The following is a 22002-nucleotide window of genomic DNA, read 5'->3' as shown; positions in this document are numbered from 1 at the left end:
ACCTGGTTTTCAGTTCCCGCAGGGCGGTCGTCACCTCGGCCGTCGCGATGGTTCGATCTAACTTGTCGTTGGAAGCTCCCGCATACTCCGGTTGTTGCTCGGTCTTTGCCCCGGCGAATATTTTTCACTTAGACGCTTTATCAGCTAGTCCCTGCCGAGCCTCTTTTCGTACTCGGGCATGATCACAAGTGTGTACTAAAGTTTGAAGAATGTACGGTGTTCAGCCGAAGTCCCAATCAGACCACAACAAAAATACGCGAAGGATAAGATATTGTGCGGTTAGGTGACGGCTGCATCAGTGTTCTTTCAATCTGACAATAAGCGAGGAAAATAGCTTACTTAAACAAAGCAAGTGTTTGCACTGGACCGCAGCTGTGGGCAGACAAAGTGGAGTGTACTTTATATCTTGTTTATCTGCTTAGGCCGTAGTGTCCCTATATCGTGCATGTATAAATGTTTCCTATCTCAATAAAGTATCAGCTTGAAGTCAGTGCTGCGTATGTCTCCTACTTGCTGTTGTGTGAGTTTTTATTGCGCTGTAAGTATATAACACGTGGAATCAGTAAGCCCAGACGTCAACATTACTGAGATACAATCATTCATTTATGGTATCCAAGATCTTCAGCTGCCGGCTACGTCTCCCACTGCCGTCCTCTTCTTTACCCACCCATGGTGGTACGAGCCGCATGTGCTTCAGTAACTGTCCCTTGGATAACATTTCGCTGCTACAAGGTTAGGCAATCGGCCGGATTGAGCCTGCAGAGTCCAGTGGTGTCATCGATGTGCCATACGATAATACCACCACCACCACTGACGTCGCAGAATTGAGTGCTAATACAAAACCAGTTATTTTAGCATCCAACGTACTCAGTCAGGCTACAGATGGTGATATCACGCCCACACTACGAACTGATATTTAGGTACTGCTCCACCAGTTTGGCTTTCCTTTTAACTGCTTGTTGGCTCGGCAAGGTTGAACAGAAACACCCGAACGCTTCCGAAAGCGGAAGTGGTGACTTCTTACGTCGCCACTAATATTACGGCATTTCTACCGGAGCGCGCCTAATAACGTTCTTGGTGTGGCCAGCGGGGTCAGTGTTGTCGCGATCCGTGCTCAACAAAAAGTAGCCTTATACGAGTACTTCGTCGCCTACGCCGGCCGTACCCATGTTAAAGCCGAGTCTAACTACTCTGTCACCGATAGAGAGTGCTTGGCAATAGTTGGGGCCTAGACGAACTCCGCCCTTACTTGTAAGGCCGCCCATTCATTGTTTTCACAGGCCATCATGCCATATGGTGGTTGTCCACACCAAAACATCCCTCTGGGCAGATAGCTCAGTGCGCTGTTTGGTTGCAAGCGTATGATATACGTGTCATATAAAGGTTTGGCAACAAACACTCCTACGCAGACACCCTCTCCCGTTCTAGAGTTCCCCAAGATATTACCTGCATCCTGGCTGACTGTGTTGTTATATTACCTCTGTTTTTCACTGAGATTTCATCTGAACAACGCAAAGACCTATAGATTGCTCGCTGATTTCCTTGTCCTCTGATGCTTTCTGTACTGAAGAACCTCGGTCCCTACGCAGGCAAGGCGCGCACTTCACGGTTCGTGATGGGTGGCTGTAACGGCGAAACTACCTGGAAAAGGGTTGAAAGTGGCTGCTCGTGGTTCTTCCATATCTTCGTACCACCATTTGGGCATGTTATATAGCCAATACAACGTGTGTTCCGGCTGGTTTGTTCAAAACGTACCACCGTATCGATCTCGGGTATTATTGGAGTGGCATGTAATGCCCTGTGCGAAAGTGCAGTAGGCCGTGTAGAACCCACCAGCAGATCGTCTCTACCGTCCAGCTGGGTGGGTACGCTGCACGCACTTGCGTGGCCTGAGAAAGCATTAGACCGTGTTGATATTCACCTCTATGAACCTTTGGCAAGCACAGTCGCCATCAACCCATGGGTTATAATCACCTTCGGTAATCTGTCACGCTATGCCGAAAACACTGCCATGGCTGCTGCCAGATCACGAAAAGTCGCCTACTCCCTCATAAGTAGCTTTATTTTACGGCATCGGGCTCTTTGGGAGTTCCTTGGCGATGCGGCGTGTGTTTTTTTCAGGCGTTATTCAAGCCCTTCTTGCTGGGTGCAATGTATCTATCGCACAAGTTATCCGTACCATCCGCAGACCGACGGCCGCACTAAGCCTTTGAACCGCACCTTCGGCGGCATGCCGTCGATGTATGCCTAACCAGATCGCAATGACCCGAACCTTCTGCTACTGTAGATGACTTATGCGTATAATGTAGCCATACACGCAACAACACGTTTTTCGGTCTTTTTCCCCCATTATAATCGGGAACCGTTATGTACCCTTGATAATGATCTCACCTACCGACCGTATTCCTTTGAGTGCGCCCCAGCTTCTCAAGCTGCGAATTGCACATAGAATACCACCCATTCGGAAGATACTTTACAACTCAAGATCAGTGGCCTGCAAAAATCTCGCCAGGATGATGCAGATACCGACACGAATTATTCAACGGGGCCTATGGTGTGGCACTGGTATCCCTCCACCCTACTAGCGCTGTATAGCAAGGTTCTTTTTAGGTACTACGGTGTTTAACCGTGTCCTTGGAATGCATGTCAGCGGTTATCTACGTCATAAAGCCCATGATATCTTTCTCAGACCTACGTCACCGCGGGAGAAAGACTGTGCACGTACAGCGTCTGATTCTGCATTATGAGATCGTAGTGTCTTGAGCCCCTTGATTCACCAGTATTACGCTCTGTTTCCTGGGTGGCGGTTGTAATGACGTAGATTGCATAATATTCATAAGGAACGTCGGAAAATGCCCCTTGTCATCATGCACTTCCAGAAATCGCCATGGGGGTGGCTTAAAATCAGTCGCTCCTGAAGTAGAAGAAGCTCGGGCTGCGCAGTTTTCAAAAGACCATAATCTTTCTCGGGCTTCTTAAAACCAGAAATTTTGGTCTGACTGTATGCCTGTTTGTCTCTCTGTCTGTCTGTCTGCATGTCTGGGACTCGATTTACCCTCCAGGCCAAAGCAAAATAGATATTGCGCAATAGTCGTATATACTCACAACCAAAGGTAAACGTCTGAGCCCTGTTTATATATTCATACTTGTCAACTTTGTTGAACAAGAATGACACATTACGCAAATATAAATCAGAAAATAGATTACGAGGGATATATACAGTGTTTCTTTATTAAAAATTTCATTGATGCTTGGCTCTTGATAGCAAATGATATTCTACATCTACTGCAAAATATGAAAAATCACGCGACAACACCAACAAAACATGATGATGATGCACTCGAAGATCTTGGCCGGCACCCACAGTGGGAGATTGGCAAAGACTAAATCCGTTGTTCTACTTGCTAGGTTCCCCGTTCTGCTTAGAACGCACGTGGAGCACGGTCACGCGGTTCTATAAACCTTGAACTCAGCCACATCGATTTACGCGCGTCACCGCCGTACTGCAGCGCTGGCATCGAGGAACCCGGCCTGTAGCCGTGGAACGCGGTAAATTGAAGTCGCCTTGAGCAAACTCTCGGTGTGTTTACCTTCGGATGAGCACGACGGTACAGAAACAGTATGAGAGGTGAGCGGAATAGCAAAAGGGGGCATTTTCTTCGCAAATGTCTACAAAGGCTATCTTTTGACGACATTTGCAACGAAGGAGCAGATACGCGGCTAATTTTGAACGTCTGCCGGCTCCCTGTGCAGTGATGGCCTTCTGTGTATTTCGAAGACTTTCTGTGATTTTCGAAGTTGTGTGTTGTGCCTTACATTCATTGTTTACACGCTCTACAATATACCCGGAACCCCTTGTTTTTTAAAGCACGCGCTTCAAATTGTTTGCAAGGCCATCAATAGGCAACCCTACAGTCATGATTTTTTTTTCATTCGGCATCCTTTTACTTATCGTGACTCTTAAACGTTCGTGTGCAGTCTTTTCAAATGTGATAATTTTAGCAAGTCCCTTACCTTACGAGAGGATTTAGAAAATGGCGGGCTTACCTTGGGAAACAGGGGTGCACTTTAGGCCGCCCGAGTTATTTCGAACTACATGTACAGACTTGAAACTATTAAAGTTGAGCCCGGATGTTCACTTAAGCATGGTGTTTGTTTTCTGCCTGGTCACTAACTTCGTTCTGTACGTCTCATGTCCCGTGCGTTCAGGCATTACCGTGGCGTTGTTGAAACACTGCTGGCAAAAGACGATTCATTCGAGGATAGGCCTGTGTTGTACTAATTAGAAGAAAGTTGAAGAAATTGAAATAAATTGAAAATTTTCTTGAGGGAAACCAAACAGAGGCTAACTATCTTTGGACGACCACTCTTAATTTGTTATTTTGGCGCATTTTTACACTTCTCACATGCTTCACTAATCATTGCGATCGTTCAACATCTTACTGATCGTTCAACATATTTATTTCTTCTGAAATGCACTGGCATTGGGTATATGTAAACTACCCTCATGATGTGAGTGCCATACACTATTTCAGTGACAAGTGTTCCAATGTGCTGTGTTTGTATTTTTTCTTTCGGAACTATTTTATTCGCTTTGCACGCCTTCTGTATATGTCGAAAAAGTGTGGAATTTCGCAGGATACATTTTTATGGCAATTGTGTCGTACGTACTCTCTACTTGTTGATTCAACGTTTTGCTTCGACCATATTGCATCGAAATAATAAAACTGTGTAAGTCGCTGTTCTCCTACCTATGCTGGATGCCTTCCGCTCTATAATGGAGCTGCATTGTTTTGTTTGCATAGCAATGTTTTATGGGAATGGCAATGTTAAAGATCTTACAACGGGCAAGAGCTTCAGGTTATAATCTTTATATGTATTCATGATACGCAAGAATTTTGTAAGAGCCGGAAGAATGTTTTTGGTTTATCTAGAATAACAAATACAGTATGTACCCTGTGAGTTTTACTTGCGAGTTTTTTTAAGTGTGACATGGTTCCGGTTGCTTAGCCTGCTGCATATTGTTTTAGAGGAAACCGAGTACAACTGGTCCTAACCGAAACGTTAGATAAAGTGATAAGGAACATCCTTCCACTTGAATATACAGCAACGTTATGTGAAACAGCGTCCCGGACAAAACAATATATCGCTCGTTGTTTCGCAGACAGCGTCGTGTACGCAAGTCCCGTATCGTTCGTCATATTTAAAACGTTTACAGGATCGCATGTTACTGCTAAATAAGTGGAACTTTTCGCAAAAAAGTTCCTCATGCTAATAGGAATGTATGTGTAACCACATTAAGGTGTGGTAACTGCAGAAAAAATATTTATCAGCCTCTAGTGCGTTATTTGTAGGAACTTTAGCTGTACTAGGTGAAGCAAATACTCTTTTCAGGCAGGCTAGTTAACAACGTTATACGACTTTCTTTCTCTTCGCTTCATTTTACTAGACTTTTGTTTATGTAAATCAAATAGATGCATTTGCAACCAAATACATCCAGATGCATCTCAGCCTCGACCAGTTTATGTGGCCATGACGTGGACACTCAAGATAGCAAACTTTATTTTAATTTAGACTCTGTTTCCTGTAGTAAAGTTGTAACAACGACTACCTGCCGGAGTGATATTATGTACAATGCTGCTTACGAAAACCGGTTGTTGAATCGTGACCGGTATTTTATAACCTTTGCTGGTCAGTGTAATGAATGTGCCAATTCTGCATCGGATACTTTAATTTTCAGGAAACCAAAATTCACCTAAACACAGACAAACCCTGCCACACCAAATAGACCTATTTCCAACTTGTCACAGTACCCGCGAGGCTTTCTCTAGTTTAACCTCAAAAAACGTTGGAACTTACCATTCTTGGGGGTGTCATGTCGACGTCAGGAAGCTCTTCCATGGACTTTCGCATTTCCTCAAGCCATCTCAAAACTCCACCGTCCGAAAGACGAAGGTCCTTCAAGATGGTCCCTAAAAGAGTTTGTTGACGTGGTTCATGTAATTTAGTTCGTCTGAAAGTGTTGTTTACGAATAGTATTCTTGTATTAGAAACATCCTGCATCCCAGCATAACCCAAGGGCAACGGTATCTGTCGTTGACCAAACTGTTGGGACTGTAACATCCTTTATCCATAATTCCCGTTGCGGCTAAAACTAAGATAAAACAACTTTGTGTGCGTACCCATGAGGCTACTTTTGTTTAGAGAATCGCGGGATTGTTCCCAAAGCTCTGTTGCGCTTTTTCTTGTGGTAGAGTATTACCAAGTGCTTTTCAGCCGGCGCTTTAAAGCGAGAAACAGAGCACTACTTCAGTCTGTCAGTTTTTACAAGTGAAGCGGTTCTGAATAGAACGTTCGCGCCGACTTGATGGCTGCGCTTAAGGTTGCGCCATAAAAGCTCAAAGCAAGCGAAATGCTCCAAAGTACATCAAAAACTGTCACGCAAGTGCGTTACATCATTCGCAACAATAGGCAGAAGGCAACCCCAAACTTTGCATTATCATCGTCCATGCAATGAGTTATTCATTTGCCACTCAAGTGGCAATAGTGGGAGATAAACTTCAACTGCAGCCCACTCCTCATAATTACACGGGTCACGGGCGGAGGCAGCTACAGATTTCCTTGCCGAATTTCCGAATTCCACTTTCTTAATACAAAGAACCTTCGGAATCCGCATACTCAGCAAAGCTCTCTAATGGGAGATTCGCTCAGTTGCGCTATGTTCTCTGAAGTGTCCGCCTGCAATATTTAAAAATACGCTCCTAGTGCGCCTGTCTTAATCTAGGGACATGATCACTGGAATATCTGCAAGTTCAAGATTATTTCGTATTTTAGATGCAAAGCATCTCTTGCTCTCGGCTACGACGTCCGTCATCCTTCGTCCGTCCATCCACCGGCCCAGGAAGATACCGGCAACAATGCCGCTCCAGGAACCCTTTAAGAGGAAGCGCGCTCGTCTCGTTCCGGCACAGGAAGACACCGGAAACACTGTCGCTCCAGCGTCTCATGATCGGGGCTAAGTCCCTCCCTTGTTGTGGCGCCGTCTACACCCCCACTGCGCATGCTCGGCTCATATCAAGCCGGCCCAGGAAGACACCGGTAACACTGTCGTTCCAGGAGCTATTACAGGGTAAGACACCCGCGGGCGTTCAGCAAGCCGAGCATTAGCAGTGGGGGTGTGGACGGCGCAACAACGACAAGGGAAGACATAGCCCCGTCGCATTTAATAAAATTACACCATCTTCCCGCATGGAAACCCTAAGTAGTATGCGAAACAGTCATGGGCTGAACGCAATTTCCCATTTCCTAGTTTCGGTAAGTGAAAAGTGTGGTAGTTACCTTGGAAACCAAACTGTAAATATAACGGTAGCTACGTACCTCAACCAACGGAAACGACGAACTGAAATCTAATGAGCACTTGAATCGACCCCATGGCTGCTATGCATGCTACTCAGGGGTCCCCTACGGGAAGATGGTGTAATTTTTGTTAAATATGTCACTATACTGCAGGCTTCAGCGTGGCAATCTTAGCAGAAGTGATAATTGAGCAGTATTTCCGTAAGACTCACACGAACGAAGAAACATAGCAATATAAGAGACTACAATGCAAGGACGTACTCGCTGATCGCAAAGATAGAATGTACCCACAGAGAAACAATGGTAACCACAACACCAGCAAATTTATGAAATATGCTAACGTAAAGTATTCGTGTGCATAGAAAACGTAAGTAGGGGAGAAATCCGGGCTTTTTGTATCACAACTTGTAGACTTTAGCGCAGATGGCCCGGAGGGACAAATAACGAGTAGAAACACGTAGTGCTGTGTGTGTGTGTGTGTGTGTGTGTGTGTGTGTGTGTGTGTGTGCCCACTCTGTTTCCCTAGTTTCCTGCGCTGCGGTTTGATGATAAGAAATGTGACCGAGAAAATAGTACAAGAAAGGTGATTGGAGTATTCACGTACTGTACAACTTAGCAACTCTCATATTTTTGTTATTATTTTTTCTAGGAGTAATACTAGGGCCTTATACTCTTTTACATAAGAGGTTATTTACACCTGTGGCATTCAAAAAAAATATTACGCCCGTTCACCACTCCTCAAGCTTGTTGTGCTCTACAAAGCCAAGTTTGCTATTCTGTCTTTGCATTTTCTTGTTTTGCGCGGGAGGCTGCAGTGCATGTGCACTATTTGTTCTTCTTCAAAACCTTCCTGTTTTTTGACATTGTTCAGAAAAGCCCTCATTCTCGTGTTATTTCAAAACTGAAAAAAAAAATACCCAGGGCATGTTGCTGATCTTGTTTTCACTGCATCTTATAAGTAAAAAACTGCGTGCGAAAGAAAAGGCTACAATAAAGGGGACAGGGCGGGGATAGGCCTGCGCCAGTCCTGTCCCCGTTGTCCTAGTATTGTGTTTTAGCGTAGTTTACATTCTTATAAAATAACCCCTTTAACCCTTCACAACTATGATTAACAGGGCATCTGACTGTATGATTTTTGTTTTTCGCCATGTTATGTTTATTGTAAAACACCTATTGCGGCGTAACGTGTGTTGCACAAACGTGCCCACGTGCAAGATCCCTAACAGCTTGCTGGCTTGCGTTCACAGCTACTGATGATTCATATTAGGTGCTATTTACAAAAAAGCTTACCTATATCTCCCTTATTTGTGAATTTTTTTCTCGTCATGGACACAAGCATTACCAGTTAATCTGAGTTCACACCAACCAGTCTTGCCCTGTGGAACCCGTGTCTATCTTATTTCTTCTCTCCGTCTAGGTTATGGCATTCTTTTTCATCAAACCCCGTCTTTCGGTAGCCACTCGCTAACTCTGGTTTGTCGCTTGCCACTTCGTCGTATTAGATGCAAAGGTCAACTAGTTCCTTTTGCCGAACCTGACGTATGCTATATTTTACGCTAGTTCGTTTCCGTATCTAAGACGCTCAGATACTATCAATGAGCGTTACTCCTAACATACTTTTTTCAAGGCTATTTTTGATACCATAAGGTTTATTTTGAGTCATTTAGTACACCCCCAAGTTTATACGTCACATGCATCGTTAGTACACCAATGCATTTAGAAGGTGCTTTGCTACACAATGACTGTTTGCCGTACGCACGCACCCCGTACCTATTTTCGGCCACATTTTCCTCATGTGTTTCGATTCCGCGATAATGAGACGTCTAACCTTTATTTGACCCGCCTACTTTAATATTTTCTGTAAATTTAGTTACCCATACTAGCAAATAGTGTAGAATTTCGCTACATCGTCGCTGTATAGTATAACCATGTTAGAATTTTCGATCTTCCTGCCTTCGCCACAATCCATGCATCAGCCGTCACAAAAACACACAACGGGTACAGTTTCCCCGGACACCACACCATCCCTACCAACGGTGATACTAACGGCCCCTGACCACTCCTCCCATAAATACTCTCTCCACACCTCTAGCCGGGCCCATTCAACAGAAATGTAACAATGTAAACGCATCATTGTTACATAAATGTAACGATGATGCGTTTAAATATTTCTTTTTTTTCAGTTGCCATCCACGAATGGAATTTGTTAACCCCTTTCACCACTAATGCTGAGTCCTTGTGCGATTTTTTGTCAAGAATTGAAAATAACGTCTCTTAGCGTCCTTGATATGTATTTGCTTTCCTGTGGCATACAAACCAGCAAGCACTTGTAATTGGTGTGTATAGTTGTGCGTATAGTACATAATGTTAAACTACCATTCTTATTTTTTTTTCATGTAAATATGCTTGTGTTTGTAGCACTTTGTGTATGGTGTGCATAACTGCTGCTTGTAATCTTCAAAGTTGCTGATTTTTATTTTTACGTAATATTTACCTCATTGCGATCCTTAAAGTGTTAAGTGAACTTTGTAACTGTATATTGTAGTGCCCACCTGCTATGGTCTCTTTGGAGACTGGTCGTATTGTAAATAAATAAATAAATACATAAATAAAGGAAAGCATCAACGCGGAGGACGGGATCAACATGTACGAGTACGTAGCAACCGCACCCGGTGAGACCCGACCGTCAGGTTATGCAACGTCATCGTTTATGTCAAGGGGACGGCACGCGTATGGTTCAAGACCAACGAAGCTGACATGACAACTTGGGTTTTTTTTTCAAGAATCATATGCGAGAGTTGTTTGGAACCTCTTCAAATCGCCAGCCTGCCGAGACAAATGACCTTGGCGTGTGTTCCCACAGTGCCACTGAATCCTCCGCGTCCTACATTCACGACGTGAAGGGTTTTTGTTACAAAACTCACCGCACGCCAAACAGACAAAAAAGGTGGGACGTGTACCTAAGCCTTATGTGAATAGCTGATGACCCCATTAGTTTGGTCGTCTTTAAATTATGAATTAAAAGACTCTAGGCCTCATTATGGCAGAATTCCAGCGCTTCTAAGAGGGCAAAGTCATCGAATCACGCAGCACATTTCCCGCCTTGCGATTGCAGCAGAAACTTCTTGTTAAGGCAGCTAGGTACTACCTACACCTTCCAAATCTGAAAGATGTACTAGAAATATACACAACGAGGCAGAACCTATCTCTCCGGCTACCGCAACTATTCTTGGCGCAGCCGGAACTTGCGAACATTTGAACGCAATGCTGGGGCCGTAAGCTAGATTGGGAAGCAGTGACCTTCCCGCAGTCGGTGAAGTCTCCTACCTAGCCGCCTTGCAACGATGGTGAATAGATCGGTTCTAATTACAACCATCAGTCGTCTTGTCTTCAGCCGCCACATTACACCCCCCATACAAACACGCAAACAAACCACACACACGCACACGCACAGGTATACAGTAATCCCTCGTTATAACGAAATCGCTTTACTCGAAATATCGATTTATTCGAAATTTCTTTTGGTCCCAACCCAAACGCGTGCATTTTAAGCCGCATTACTCGAAACGCACGAAGAGCTGGACCCGCTTAGAGCGAAGCAGCAAGCGGAAGCGTCGCCGAGCGGCGGAAATCTAGCGGCGAGTGAGTCAGTCAATATGGCGAGTTGACAAGCTGCTGTTTCCCCGGCAATTTCCTCGAGCCGGTCATGTTCAAATTGCGCCAGTGGATTTAAGACAAACAATCCAAATGCGAAGTAGGGTGATTAAATTTTGTTCGTAGACATTGGTCAATGGCGTGGATGCGACGGTGCGTGTACGCTGGCACTCGAAGCGTAGAATAAGAAGTGTCGTAGAGAGCGTGGCGCAAACGAACGTGTTTTGCAAACATCACGGCTGAACACTTCAGGAAAAAATTGCTCAGTAATCATGCAAAGCCCCCCGTCCAAAACCAGTCAGCTTTCACAATTGTGCTGTGTACAGACAATGAGAGAGTAATTGATTTTGAGCTCAACAAACCCAACCCAGCTGTTGAGCTGCAGACTTTGCGGCGCTTTCAGCGCGAAACTTTCGTAGCCTTCTGTGCGCCACCACCCCCTCCCCCTTACCAACCCCTCTATAAAAGTGGCCACAGCATTCTCCTCTTCATTCGCTCAGCAGTCTGCGAGGCGTTCGGACGCCGGTCACAGCTTGGTGAGATCGGAGCGGGGTTGCTCGCGCCCGGCAAGAACATGAAACAACAAAAGATCACTGCCTTTCTTGGCCCCTGAATAAAGTTCTGCTTCACTGCATACATTGTGGCATAATTCCTCGCAGTTGTGGCGCAATTAAAGCTCAACTACTTTAGATTTCTCTGTTGGTCGCTTATGTCAAAAAACCCCATATAACGAAATTTTTCTCTGCCTCGCTGACTTCGTTATAACGGCGGATTACTGTATATATATATATATATATATATATATATATATATATATATATATATATATATATATATATATATATATATATATATATATATATATATATATATATATATATATATATATAGGGAACGAGAAGGCTTTGAAGATGGTCACCAGATAGAAATAATACTTTGGAGAAGGTAGCGGCCTCAGACTTCCGCCAATGTTTCGCCAAGGACACTTGTCTTTTTTAAGGCATCAGGGTTCATTTCTGGCACACTGTTTTATAGACACAGATTGAGATGGAGAGAGAAAGCGGAGGATGTTAAGAGCGGGGCCGGAAGGAGAACAGCAGAATGGGTCAGCGGTCGGTTGAAAGGAGCGAAATAGTGAAACAGAAAGGGAGGTGTGGTTATTGTGACACGACCGCGCAGTAGAGAAAGAGGGAAGACTACGAGATAGTCGGAGAAAACAGGGGGGAATGGTTTAAGGTGGGCTGCGGTGGCGCCGGGCGACCTCAAAGAAGGCTTCCGGGAAAGTCGGGGACTAGAAGGGCGTCTTTGGGGTGGAATTGCATGGTTACTGAACTGTGTGTGAGAGAGAAAACTCGTAAACAGAAACAGCCTGTATAGTTCGAAGAATTCGGACTGGGGAGGTCAGTGTTCGCAGAAGAATAAGAGGGGAATGCGCGGGTACAACCCATGGTGAGCTTTGCAGTACATTCAAGGATTTCTTTTCTGCTTTCTTTCTTTCTTCTTTTTTACTTTTTGCGCGTGTGTATGTAAAGCAGGTAGTAAGACGAAATGCCGAATGTCGAGGGAGGCAAGTGCACGTGGTATCTCGAAACCGGCTAGGAGCAAGACAGGAGAAAAAAAAAGTAGGAAAGCACAGAAATTGTATTCAAGTATCAGTTTTGCGGATGGGCAGGCAGGAATGTTGCGAATGGAGATGCCCACTTTTTGTAACAGCATTATTTTTCTGTTCCATTCACATACCGTTAGGTTTCTAAGCTACCTTTCGAAGCATTGATTCCAGCCGGCTCCAGGCAGTTTATTTTATGTATTAAGTACGATTCTTTGTAGTTCCGGTTCCATGGAGACTTAAAGTTTGACTGTAGAATATAGAGCTTTAGATCATTGAAATTTTGGTTCGGCTGGTTGAAGTGCTGCGTGACTGCTATGGGCGCACTGTTATGACTGTCCGCCTGATGTCCATTCAGGCGTAAGTTCATAGGTGGACTCGTTTCTCCAATTTACTGCTTTTGACAGAATGAGCATTCTAGCATATACACAATGTTAGAATTGCAATTGAAGCTTGAATTAATCTTGTGAAGATATTGGCTGGCAGTGCTATTGACAATGCAATTCGTCTGCAGATGTTTGCAGGTCTTGCATCTAGGGCGGAAGCAAGGGCCGATGACTGGTTCCTGGGAAGCGCAAATTTTGGCATGCACTAAAATGTCTTTTAGGTTCTTGTTTCTTCTGTAGGTAACTGTTGGGGCTTCCGGAAACGTCTATTTAAGTCGGTCATTACTGGCTAGAATGGGGTAGTATTTCCGCGGGATTTTGTTTATGTTAGGGAGCGCGTTTGAGAATTTGCTTATTAAGGATGGTGGTCGGGCGCTTTCTTTTCGACGTTGTTGCTTGATCACTTCGTCCCGTTCTAGCTTGGATGCTCTCTCGTAAGCCATATCCAGTGAGCTGACCGGGTGATTCCTGCTTGCCAGGGCGGTTATTAGTTCATTAAGGTGTTTTATATTGTCTGTGTTAACACTGCATACTCTTCTTACTCTGGTAGCCTGCCCTACAAAGAAACCTTGTTTGCAGTGGCGTGGGTGATGACTAGTGTAGTCTAGGTACTGTTGCCTTTCTGTTGGTTTCCTATAAAGCGTGGTTTTCAGTATACCATTGTCAAGAACATCAGTGGTGTCTAGGAAGTTCTCTCGTTTATCCGACTACTGGCATGAGAACCTAATGGTCGGATGCGAAGAATTAAGAATTAAGTTATGAAGATGTCATCTGTGTATCGAAGGTAAACATTTGGCATGAGGGGGAAAGACCCTAAGAGGGAAGTTTCAAGCTGTCCCATAAAATGTTGGCGTCGATGGGTGCGAAAGGAGTGCCCTTGCTGCTTCCAAAAACTTACATATAATAAGAGGAGTCGAACTCGAAATTGTTGAGAGTTAGTTAGAACTCAATTTAGTAAAGTAATGTAGACTTCCAACGCATGTTGGTGTCGGTTTTCTGCTATGGCCTTTGATGTAGCTTCTATTCCTTCGGTGATGGGAATGTTCGTATAGAGGGCGGATACGTCGAGCATGGCCAGAAGGGCGTCATTGAGTATTTGCCCACCATCGTTTATTGCTTCTATTATGCGGAGGAAGTGTGGGGTGTCCTTAAACAATCAAGGAAGAGAAGTCGGAATGTGTGTCAAATGGTGGTTCAGAAACACAGACAATGTTTCTGTGGAGGTGGTGTTCTTAGAAACTATGGGCCTTCCCGGAATGTCATCTTAGAACAATGCTTATGTGGGGACATTATGGATTTTGGGGAGGAGGTAGAAACGTCCTGCTTGCTTGTTCATCGGTCTTATGAAGTTTAGTACCGTTCTGGAGATTAATTCTCAGGCCAGCAAATCTGTGAGAGTGCGAAGAGTCGTTTGAATGTATTTGTTGCTGGGATCACGGTCTAAAGGCTGGTAGTGACCTTGGTTGTTAAGCTGTCTATAGGCCTCATCTTTATATTTTTCATTGGTAAGATGACAACGCTACCGCTTTTGTCTGCAGGTTTAATGCTTATGTCCGTTCTGGCTGCTAGGTTATTGCGAGTGACTTTTGAGGGGGTCAACTTCTTGCGTTTATTTGTTTTCTTGGTTGAGATTAATATTTCTTACAAATCAATTTCTGGAGATTCCTCGGCATCTGGCGTCCAAGTGCTTGGTGCACGGAGTGCGTTGTCACTGATTTCACTATTATCTTGCTTATTGGAAAAGAATTCCTTCAGCCTCATTCTGGCGGAAAGTTCAGTCAGATCATTGTGTAACTCGTATTCATTCACGTGGCTGTTGGTACGGCAGAAAGTGAGGCCTTCTAGGATAATTATTTCGGTCGTCAATATAGTTTCTGAAATATTCATAACGTTGCTTTTACACGTGATGGGGGAGGAGGATATAACATTCTGTTCGGGAACAGGTTTCATGTTGCAGTTCCTCCTACTGTGGGAGCTGGATTCTACATTATGATTGTCAGCGAGGGAGAAAAATTCCACCGTACCAGATTCCGATGTGTCTGCGCGGCACGTGAGATGATTTAGTGCCACGTCTTTAGGCTTTTTGAGGACAGGAGGTTCTATGGTGCAATGTGTTTCAGGCAAAAGGAGCTGGTCACGTTCAAATTTAACTCTTAGTTTCTTGCGCAGCTCGTGTTCCTTACGGTTTCTAAAGGCATCAAGATCAATTTTCTATTGGTCAGTCAGTGGAATGATTTCATTCTGCTCATTTAAAACACTAAGTTGTTTGTCAGAGTGCTCTCTGAGTATTTCTAGAAGGGAAAGCGATGCACGTTTCAAAGTGTCCTGCCGTTTAGCTTCTAGTTGAGAGGGGAGAACTCCAAGGGAACAAATAGCTTTAATGCGGAGGCTTTTGGGGATTTTCTTGGTTTGGATGTAAGAGGAATAGATGTGAAGTGAAATATATAGTGTGTTTGTTTGCCGGCCAGTTTTCAAACCCTAAGGAAACCGCGGGATTAGAGGGGCAAGGCGTCCGGTCCGCTTGGTGCAGGTCATTTTCATTTTTACCGAGTCGACCTACGGGATGGTTCTTTTTTGTTCGGAGTCTGTGGTTTAGGGAGGCTGTTAGGGGTGATGTCCACGTCGATGCCTGTTTTGGTGCTTGTTTGCGTTTTAGTGCTTGTTAGTGTCTGTGTGAACATTGAGCGTGATGTTCTTGGTGGGTCGGGATCTTGTTCTCCTGCATGCTGTTCAGCTGGTGTTGTGGCTGCATCTACCGTTTGTGTGCTCGCGTTGCATGTGGGGTTCTTGGGGGGCAGGGTGGTTCGCTACTGTTGGGAATGTGAGGTTGGGTCTGCTGCTTGGTACTGACCACTGACGGGCCGGTGGGGCCGGTTGTGGAGAGCGTCACCTCAAACGACTTGCTCAGCCTGTACTTGATGTCAGTTGCCATTATCTCGGAAGTTAGCTTGTAAACCGTCTTTGCCCAGATGTCCCTGGGGGTCATGATAGATTTCTGTGTGGTAGATGATGTCCACGTTTTGGTGTGTGAGCTCTACGTCAAGGAGGGCGTCGTTGAGCTTAACCGTTCGCTCGTAGTGAGCTATGAGTGTGTACCTGGTGTGTGAGTGGCTGCTGATTGTTTTCAATTCTGGTAAGCACTGTTGTCAGAATTATCGCCGCGTTGGATCGTTTGGTCTGAACATCTCGTACAAGCGATTTGATGGCTTCGAAAGTGTTTTCAGCGGTGTTGTAATTTAGATCGTTACTTCCGAAATGAAGTATGAAGTGCGTGATGTTGCGTGGGGCGGAATCTATGAGCTTCTTAATGTCCTGTGTTGTGGCGCAGCTTTCGAATCTAATGTACGGTGCATGTTGTCCGGCGCCACCACAGCCCAGCGTAAACCATTTCCCCCTGTTTTCTCCGACCATCTCGTAGTCTTCCCTCTTTCTCTACTACGGGGTCCTGTCACAATAACCACACCTCCCTTTCTCTCTCACTATTTCGCCCCTTTCACCCGACTACTGACCCACTCTGCTGTCCTCCTTCCGGCCCCGCTCCTAACAGCCTCCCCTCTCTCTCTACAACTCAATCTGTATCTATAAAACAGTGCGCCAGAGATGAACCTTGGTGCCTTGAAAAAGACAAATCCCCTTGTCGACACGTTAGCAGAGGTCTGAGGCCACTACCTTCTCCAAAGTATTATTTCTATCTGGTCATCATCATCACCACCAGCCTATCTACGCCCACTGCAGGGCAACGGCCTCTCCCATTATTCTCCAATTACCTCGGTCCTGTGCCAATTGTGACCAATTTATCCCCGCAAACTTCTTGATCTCATCTTCCCATCTAACTTTATGCCGCCCCCTGCAACGCTTGCCTTCTCTAGGGATCCACTCTGTTACCCTTAATGACCAGCGGTTATCTTGCCTTCACATTACATGCCCTGCCCACGTCCATTTCTTCTTCTCAATTTCTACTAATATGTCTTTAACACCAGTTTGCTCCCTGACCCACTCCGCTCTCTTCTTGTCCCTTAATGTTACACCTATCATTTTCCGCTCTATTGCCCGCTGAGTCGTTCTCAATTTAAGTTGAACCCTCTTAGTGAGCCTCCAAGTTTCTGCCCCGTAGGTGAGTACCGGTAAGATGCAGCTGTCATACACTTTCTTCTTCAGCGACAATGGTAGGCTGCTATTCATTATCTGAGAATGTCTGCCATATGCACCCCACCCCATTCTGATCCTTCTAATTACCTCTGCCTCGTGGTTGGGATCTGGAGTAACAACTTGGCCTAAGTAGATATATTCGCTTACCACTTCCACTGCCTCGCCACCTATCTCAAACTGCTGTGCTGTCCCGAGGTTATTGATCATTACTTTAGTTTTCTGCATATTAATTTTCAGGCCCACGGTTCTACTCTGTTCGCCCAGTGCGGAAAGCATGCTTTGCAATTCGTCCCCCGAGTTACTTAGCAATCTGGTAACCATCTGGTAACCATCTTCAAAGCCCTCTCGTTCCCTGGATTTCGTCTACGAAGATGACGGTACAAGGTAAGCAACCTCACCTCTCTCTGGAACACGCAGCTCTAATTTGAGACAGCCGCTTCAAGTACATTCAAGATCACTTTCCGTCTGGACAACATGCACCGTACATTAGATTCCAACGCAGCGGCACAATGCAGGACAATAAAAAGCTCATACATTCCGCCCCACGCAACATCACGCACTTCATACTTCACTTCGGAACTAACGATCTAAAGTACAACACCGCTGAAAATACTTTCAAAGCCATCAAACCTCTCGTACGAGATGTTCAGAGCAGACTACTCAACGTGGAGATAACCCTGACAACAGTGCTTCCCAGAATTGAAAACAATCACCAGCCACTCGCACCCCAGGTACACAGTTTCATAGCTCACTACGAGCGAACGGTTAAGCTCAACGACGCCCTCCTTGACCTAGAACTCACCTACCAAAACGTGGACATCATGGACCACACAGAAATCTATCATGACCCCCAGGGATATCTGGCCAAAGACGGTTTACACCCTAACTTCCAATGTGTTTGGATAATGGCAAATAACATCAAGTACGGGCTGAGCAAGTCGTTTGAGGTGACGCTCTTCACTACTGGCACCACCTGCCCGTCAGTGGGCAGCACCGAGCAGCAGACCGAACCTGACATTCCCAACATTAGCGAACCACCCTGTCCCCCCAAGAACCCCAAATGTGACACGAGCAAACAAACGGTAGATGCAGCCACAACACCAGCTGAACAGCATGCAGGAGAACAAGATCCCGACCCACCAAGAACATCACGCTCACTGTTCACACAGACACTAACACGTACTAAAACGCAAACAAGCACCCGAAAGGCATCGACGTGGACATCACCCCTAACAGCCTCCCTAAACAACAGACTACGAACAAAAAAGAACCATGCCGTAGGTCCACTCCGAACAAACGAAAATGACCTGCACCGAGCGGACCGGACGCCTTGCCCATCAAATTCCGTGCTTTCCTTAGGGTTCGAAAACCCGCCGGCAAATAAACACACTACAAATTTCAATTCAACACCTATTCCTCTTACCTCCAAACCAGGAAAATCCCCAAAGGCCTCCGCCCTAAAGCTATTTGTTCCCTTGGAGTTCTCCCCCCTCAACTAGAAACTAAATGGCAGGACACTTTGAAACGTGCATCGCTTTGCCTTCCAGAAATTCTTAGAGAGCGCTGTGACAAAAAACAGTGTTTTAAATGAGCAGATTTGAAATCATTCCACTCACTGAACAAGAGAAAATTGATCTAGATGCCTTTAGAAACCGTAAGAAACACGAGCTGTGCAAGAAACAGTTAAATTTGAACGTGACCAGCTCCTTCTGCCTGACGCACATTCCCCCTTGAACCTCCTGTCCTCGCTAAGCCTGAAGACATGGCACTAAATCATCTTATGTCCCCCACAGACACATCATGATCTGCTACGGTCGAATTTTTCTCTCCCGCTAACAATCAAAATCTAGAATCTAGCTCCAACAGTAGGAGTAACAGCAACATGACACCTGTTCGCGAACAGAATGTTGTATCCGCCTCCCCCGTCATTTGTAACAGCTACGTTATAGATATTTCAGAAACATTATTGATGACCCAAATAATTATCCTAGAACGAGGCCTCATTTTCTGCCCTATCAACAACCACGTGAATGAATACGAGTTACACAAGGATCTCACTGAATTTTCCCGCAGAATGAGGCTGAAGGAATTATTTTCCGATATGCAAGATATTCGTGAAATCAATGACCACGCATTCCGTGCACCAAGCACTTGGACGCCAGATGCCAAGGAATCTCAAGAACTCTATTTGTATATAAAATCGGTATCAAAAGAAATATTAATCTCAACCAAGAAATCAAATAAACGCAAGAACTTGACCCCCTCAAAGGAAGTCACTCTAAAGAAACTAGCAGCCAGAACGGAGATAATGATTAAACCTGCAGACAAAGGCGGTAGCGTTGTCATCTTACCAATGGAAAATTATAAAGATGAGGCCTATAGGCAGCTTAACAACCATGGTCACTACCAGCATGTAGACCGTTATCCCAGCAACGAATATAGTCAAACGACCTTTCGCACTCTGACACATCTGCTGGCCAGAGAATTAATCACCACGACGGAACTAAACTTCATGACACCGATGAACAAGCAAGCAGGACGTTTCTACCTCGTCCCAAAATTCATAATATCCCCACAGAAGGTTTGTTCTCAGCTGACATTTCGGGAAGGCCCATAGTTACTAACAACACCCCCACGGAAACACTATCTTTGTTTCTGAATCACCATTTGGTAGACTTTCCGACTTCTCTTCCTTCATTGTTTAAGGACACCCCACACTTCCTCCGCATAGTAGAAGCAATAAACGATGGTGGGCAAATACAAAATGACGCCCTTCTGGTCACGCTCGACGTCTCCGCCCTCTATACGAACATTCCCATCACCGAAGGAATAGAAGCTACATCAAAGGCCTTATCAGAAAACCGGCACCAACATGCGTTGGAAGTCTACATTACTTTACTAAAATTACTTCTATCTCTCAACTATTTCGAGTTCGACTCATCTTACTACTTGCAAGTTTTTGGAACCAGCATTGGCATTCCTTTCGCACCTACCTACGCCAACATTTTTATGGGACAACTTGAAGCTTCCCTTTTAGAGTCATTCCCCCTCAAGCCAAAGGTTTACCTTCGATACATAGATGACATCTTCATAATTTCGGAGCACGGCCGCACAGCCCTAGAAAGTTTCATTTCGCATCTTAATTCTTCGCATCCGTCCATTAAGTTCTCATGCCAGTACTGGGATAAACAAGTGAACTTGCTAGACAACACTGTTGTTCTTGACAATGGTAAACTGAAAATCACGCTTTATAGGAAACCAACGAACAGGCAACAGTACCTAGACTACCCTAGTAATCACCCACGCAACTTCAAACAGGGTATCTTTGTAGGACAGGCTGCCAGACTAAGAAGAGTATGCAGTGATAACACAGACTATATAAAACACCTTAATGAACTAATGTCCACCATGGCAAGCAGGAATCACCCTGTCAGCTCGCTGGATATGGCTTACGAAAGAGCATCCAAGCTAGAAAGTGACGAAGTGCTCAAGCTCCAACGTCGAAAAGAAAGCGCCCGACCGCCAGCCTAAATAACCAAATTCTCAAACGTGCTCCCTAACATAAACAAGATCCTGCGGAAATACTACCCAATTCTAGCCAGCAATGACCGACTTAAAAAGACGTTTCCGGAAGCCCCAAGAGTTGCATACAGAAGAAACAAGAACCTAAAAGACATCTTAGTGCATGCCGAATTTTGCGCTTCCCAGAAACCAGTCATCAGCCCTTGCCTCCACCCTAGATGCAAGATCTGCAAAAATCTGCAGACGAATTGCATTGTGAATAGCACTGCCAGCCAATACGTTTACAAGATGAATTCAAGCTTCACTTGCAATTCTTCTAACTTTGTGTATACTCTAGAATGCCCATTCTGTCAAAAGCAGTACATTGGAGAAACGAGTCCTCTTATGAACTTACGCCTGAATGGACATCAGGCGGACACTCATAACAGTGCCTGCATAGCTGTCGCGCAACACTTCAACCATCCGAAGCACAATTTCGATTATCTTAAGCTCTATATTGTAGCGTACAGCGAATGCATGCTCCGGGTGGTAGGGGTTTTAATATGTCACAAAAGACCAAACAGTGACAGCCAAGGGTCTAACCTAAAGCTCGAGAACCGACGCATCGGCCCGCTGTGCGCGCGATCCGAAGACGTATATTCTGTTTCTTCTGCCTCGTCGTCGACCGTTGCGTGTGCCCTTTCTTATACAACACGTGACATTTACCTCCCCCCAGGGGAAGAATCGTCCCGATGCTCGGGTGAAAGTGTGGTGAACAGCGATCGAGTATGGGCGTGTCACGTTCTTGCGAAGTAAGGCTTCATGCGGACGATGTGGACCACTTCCGACCGGCGTTTGCGACGCCGGGATGGAACACCGTCTTCCAGAATAACGGCGTACGTGATGTCACTCAGTTGTTTCAGAACTCTGTAGGGTCCAAAATAGCCTTTCAGAAGTTTTTCGCTTAGCCCTCGACGTCGGATGGGGGTCCACACCCATACATAGTAGCCAGGCTCGAAGGAAGCGTGCCTGTGACGAGCGTTGCAAAGAGAGGAATTCTGCACCTGCTGTTCTCTGATGCGATACCGAGCGAGCTTCCGCGCCTCTTCGGCGCGCTGCGCGATCGCCTGCGCAGTCTCGTCGGCATTTCCGTGGTCGTGTGGGAGCATGGCATCCAGTATCGTTGTTGCCTCGCGTCCGTACAGGAGAGCAAATGGCGTCATGCGCGTAGTTTCTTGCCGGGCCGTGTTGTAGGCAAACGTCACGTATGCGAGAATTGCGTCCCAATTTTTGTGTTCCAAGTCGACGTACATGCTTAGCATGTCTGCAATGGTTTTGTTCAACCGTTCG

At 45.4% G+C, this 22002-nt stretch overlaps 1 protein-coding gene across 4 annotated transcripts in view; it reads right to left on the bottom strand.

Annotated features, from left to right (window-relative positions):
• LOC144147061 (uncharacterized) overlaps positions 1-22002 on the bottom strand; it is a 429195-nt gene that overhangs the window by 294600 nt on the left and 112593 nt on the right. For all 4 annotated transcript variants that reach the window (XM_077679096.1, XM_077679095.1, XM_077679098.1 and 1 more), the window contains exon 7: positions 5860-5972. In XM_077679096.1, the coding sequence (XP_077535222.1) occupies positions 5860-5972 (113 nt within the window). The remainder of the gene's footprint in view (positions 1-5859; positions 5973-22002) is intronic.

Source organism: Haemaphysalis longicornis, unplaced genomic scaffold (genome assembly GCF_048455015.1).
Source record: "Haemaphysalis longicornis isolate Haplotype H1 unplaced genomic scaffold, Haemaphysalis longicornis Haplotype H1 scaffold_7, whole genome shotgun sequence".
NCBI lineage: Eukaryota > Metazoa > Arthropoda > Arachnida > Ixodida > Ixodidae > Haemaphysalis > Haemaphysalis longicornis.
This window is presented reverse-complemented; position numbering and strand designations above follow the sequence as displayed.